Below are 3,516 nucleotides of genomic sequence, written 5' to 3' on the forward strand. Positions count from 1 at the left end.
TCATAGGAATAGAAAATGATAATATTTTCCATTGCACTTTTCGATTTTGACCGACAATACTCAGCTAATTGTTGATGTTATGTAGACATCAAAAGTTCTGGAAGCCACTTATTCTAATGATTAGGTGTGAGCATGGGTGTTGTGTATAGAAAACAACATAGATTTTCTTTCAATTTTAGGCCACATTTGTTACATATAATAGGAAACAACATAATAGGTTGTAATGTTGTCTTAAATTTGTAAAAATGACCATTTTGCCCTTCTTTTATCGTTCTTGTGATATGTGATTTTGAAGGAACTTTGTGCCAAAACTGTTACTGCCAGAGGATGTGATGCTGTTTGGAAAGCAGAAAAATATGTACAATCAACCAAGCTCGGAAGGTAATTATAATTTGGATCTTTATAGTTTATACTTGGAATTGGTTAAAGTTTTAATGTGTATGATACTGGACAACCCCACTAATAATTACATATATTTATGAACCGATAAAGATATTAAATTGTGATGTTTTCTAGAGGAAGTAGAAATTATTTTGGTGAACTGACTAGAAGCTAAAACAGAGGGAAAATGCTTTGCCGAATAACACATTCTCATTTCATTGTTGTACGTTGTTTATTAGGTTGGTTGCTTATGTTATTTATTTATGTTGCACATGCTTTTGATCTGTTGTTTGGATAACGTTTCTTCCTTGCTTTTGTTATTTAATTGTACTTTAAAAAACTGGAAAATAATTTAGAATAAGATCCATCGGCTTTATAATGATCAAAGTAAATATTTAATCAAGATGTTCTTTATGCATTTATTGTACATTGCATTGTACTTTCTTTTAAAACTAAATATAACAATGTAATTTGTTTTACTATCATGATTTACCATTGCATTTCTTATTTTAGGCTTTATAGTATGCTAAGAAAGTTGATGGTTGTATTGAACTATTGATGTTCTTTTGGTAGGCACTAACGACAAGTTTGTTTTATCCGATTCATGGCAAATTACACAGAATAGCAATGTACTTTACTGTCAGGCAATGTACATCGGATAATAGCAATATATGAAACAGATGGACATACAAACGAAACTGACACTTTTCGACTCGCGCAACGCGCGAGAAACCTTTCTTTCTAGTTTATATTTATATTTAAAAAGTTTTCCCCATGTATCCCTCTCCGGTGACTTTTCTTTCAATCGACGACGCCATTTTTGCCGGCCTCCAGTGAAGCACTGCACATCGTCGCCTCCTACACTCCTCGTCGCCCCTGCACAAGTAAGTCGACGCCATTTTCAGCTTTATTTTACGACACACAACGCAAAACTTTCTTGTCTTTGTATCTGGACAATGTAATTTTTCAAGCTTTAATATATCATGTTTAAGCAGCTCTTATACCAAATTAGTATCTTGACAGTGTGTTGTTGAGATTAAAAACTCGTTTTTACAACTGTTTCTCTTGTTCATGGATAAAAGATTCTTAATCGTTTTCTTGTTACAAATTACAATCATCTGTATGTTTCAGGAATCGAACTCATGGCCTGTAGGTTATCATGAACCCTAACCCTAGCCCCCTATTTAACCCCACATTTGAACTCACAAATCCAGTCTCTACATTACAGTTAACTAATTGTTTCTTGCTTTAACAAAGAGTATAAACTCTAACACACAAACAACAAATTAATACACTGAAGAACCTACTATTGCATATTTGATTCATGAACTTCTTGACATCAGTAATCAGTTCCTACATATTGCATATTGGTTTGTTGTGGAGAAATATTCAGTTTTATGGCTCTGTTCTAACAATAAAAATTTCTATTTTGCTGTAGTTGGTCATTATGTCAGTGCAGAAGGATAGAGGGTGGATGTATAAAAAGAAAGATGGGGAATTTTATGGAACTTGTAGCACCTTAGTAGATAAATTTTTGGACTTTGCCTACTCCAATGTATCATGTGTTGATACACTTAACAATACTATCAGATGTCCTTGTTCTAAGTGCAAGAATATTCCCTACAGAGAAAGAGATGCAGTAAAGCATCACTTGTTACTTTTAGGTTTTATGCCTAATTACACAATGTGGTGGGCACATGGTGAAAGGCAAACAGTTACAAGAGTTCAACATAAGGGAAAGTCTTCTAATTTGATGGAAGACGATGAAGTTAATGGGCCCACACACATGGTAGAGCAAGTCCCGAATCCATCTGCCAAAAGGTTTTATGATATGTTAGCTGAGGTTGATGAACCTTTGTGGGAGGGGTGTGAAAATAATTCTAAATTAAGAGCTACCTCAAAGTTGTTTAATTGGAAGATGGAAAATAATATAACGGAGGCTGCTTTTGATCGACTACTTTCCATCATCAAGTGGGCCCTACCCTCAAGTTATGATATCGACTGCTTTTGCTCCCAATATTTTGAGCCAAAAATAGATACGCGGCTTTCCCCTAACATTCCAAGGATCGACTCTCGATTAAGCATTTTCAAAACTCCATCCCAGAGATTATTTGAAAAAAGTGGTAGACGGAGGCTCTTAAGTGATGATGAGCTACACATTGCTCATACATATGATATATCTTGCTTAACTGTAAAGAGACCAGGCCTTTCGTAATGTATGTCAAGCCTTTTATTTTGCCATTATGTCCATATATATACTTGTTGTCACACTTTTTCTAAAATGTGGTTTATCATTTGTCTAGGTTGTTTGATGATATCGCGAGACAAGAAGAAAAAAATAATGGAGAAGGAACTGCTAAATCTAGGGATAAACATTTCGCTGAGTGGTTTAAACATCATGTGGGTATAATATAACACACACATAATCATTGTTACCCAATATTCTAGTTACATGTAACAAATACTTTTGTCATGGAGAAGTTAGTGAAAAGGAAGAAGAATTTGATAATAACTCAGATGATTCAGATGATGATGATGATGATGAACTTAACATATCTGATCATCCTTCTTATGGGCCTAAAATGTTAAGATTTATGGAGTCATGAACAAATTGACAAGTTCCTAAGAGTTCAAGGGCCATAAATGAAACTTGGAAATTAAAACAATTGAATTGTTGAATGGAGGGTGGAATCAATTGTTTAATATTTATTGTCACTATCTCTAATGTGAACGCAACAATTGAACATTTGAATTGGACGCGAACTTTCGGTGGAATAATCAATGGACGGCTAAAGAAAAATCTACGCATTTTTCAATCTTTGCGGCAATCTTGTGCATATTGCGGCTCACAAATATACCTATATATATGCATGTATGTTTTGCATATTTTGTGTGCAAAAACTTGAGAGAACATCAAGTGTAGAGTGTCAAGCCAATTGTAATCTTGTGAGTTTTAATAAAATTCTCTAGTTGCAGCCCGTGGACGTAGGATTTGCACCGAATCCGAACCACGTAAAATCCTTGTGTTCTTCTTGCTTTATTTTCGTGAGTTTGTGTGTGTGTGATAGTGTGTTTCCGTTGCGTGTACCCGGTCCGGTTCCTAACAACTGGTATCAGAGCCAGATTAGCGAGGTT

At 34.8% G+C, this 3,516-nt stretch overlaps 1 protein-coding gene across 1 annotated transcript; it reads left to right on the forward strand.

The window, feature by feature from the left end:
- The first annotated feature begins 227 nt into the window (after positions 1–227).
- On the forward strand, positions 228–2,870 carry LOC145126405 (uncharacterized). Its single transcript, XM_079061778.1, has 4 exons — positions 228–381; positions 955–1,265; positions 1,820–2,597; positions 2,685–2,870. The coding sequence occupies exons 2-3, from the start codon at positions 1,053–1,055 to the stop codon at positions 2,594–2,596; spliced, it is 990 nt and encodes a 329-aa protein (XP_078917904.1). The 5' UTR covers positions 228–381; positions 955–1,052; the 3' UTR covers position 2,597; positions 2,685–2,870.
- Positions 2,871–3,516: the final 646 nt, after the last annotated feature.

This window comes from Lactuca virosa, chromosome 7, assembly GCF_052849685.1.
Source record: "Lactuca virosa cultivar CGN04683 chromosome 7, Lactuca_virosa_CGN04683_v6, whole genome shotgun sequence".
NCBI classification, from domain to species: Eukaryota; Viridiplantae; Streptophyta; class Magnoliopsida; order Asterales; family Asteraceae; genus Lactuca; species Lactuca virosa.

What these genes read in the sequence shown, in the direction of transcription:
- LOC145126405 (XM_079061778.1), top strand. Translation starts at nt 1,053, where the DNA reads ATGAAACAGATGGACATACAAACGAAACTGACACTTTTCGACTCGCGC. An exon ending in TCCTCGTCGCCCCTGCACAA is followed by an intron (nt 1,266 to 1,819) that starts GTAAGTCGACGC and finishes ATTTTGCTGTAG; the next exon opens with TTGGTCATTATGTCAGTGCA.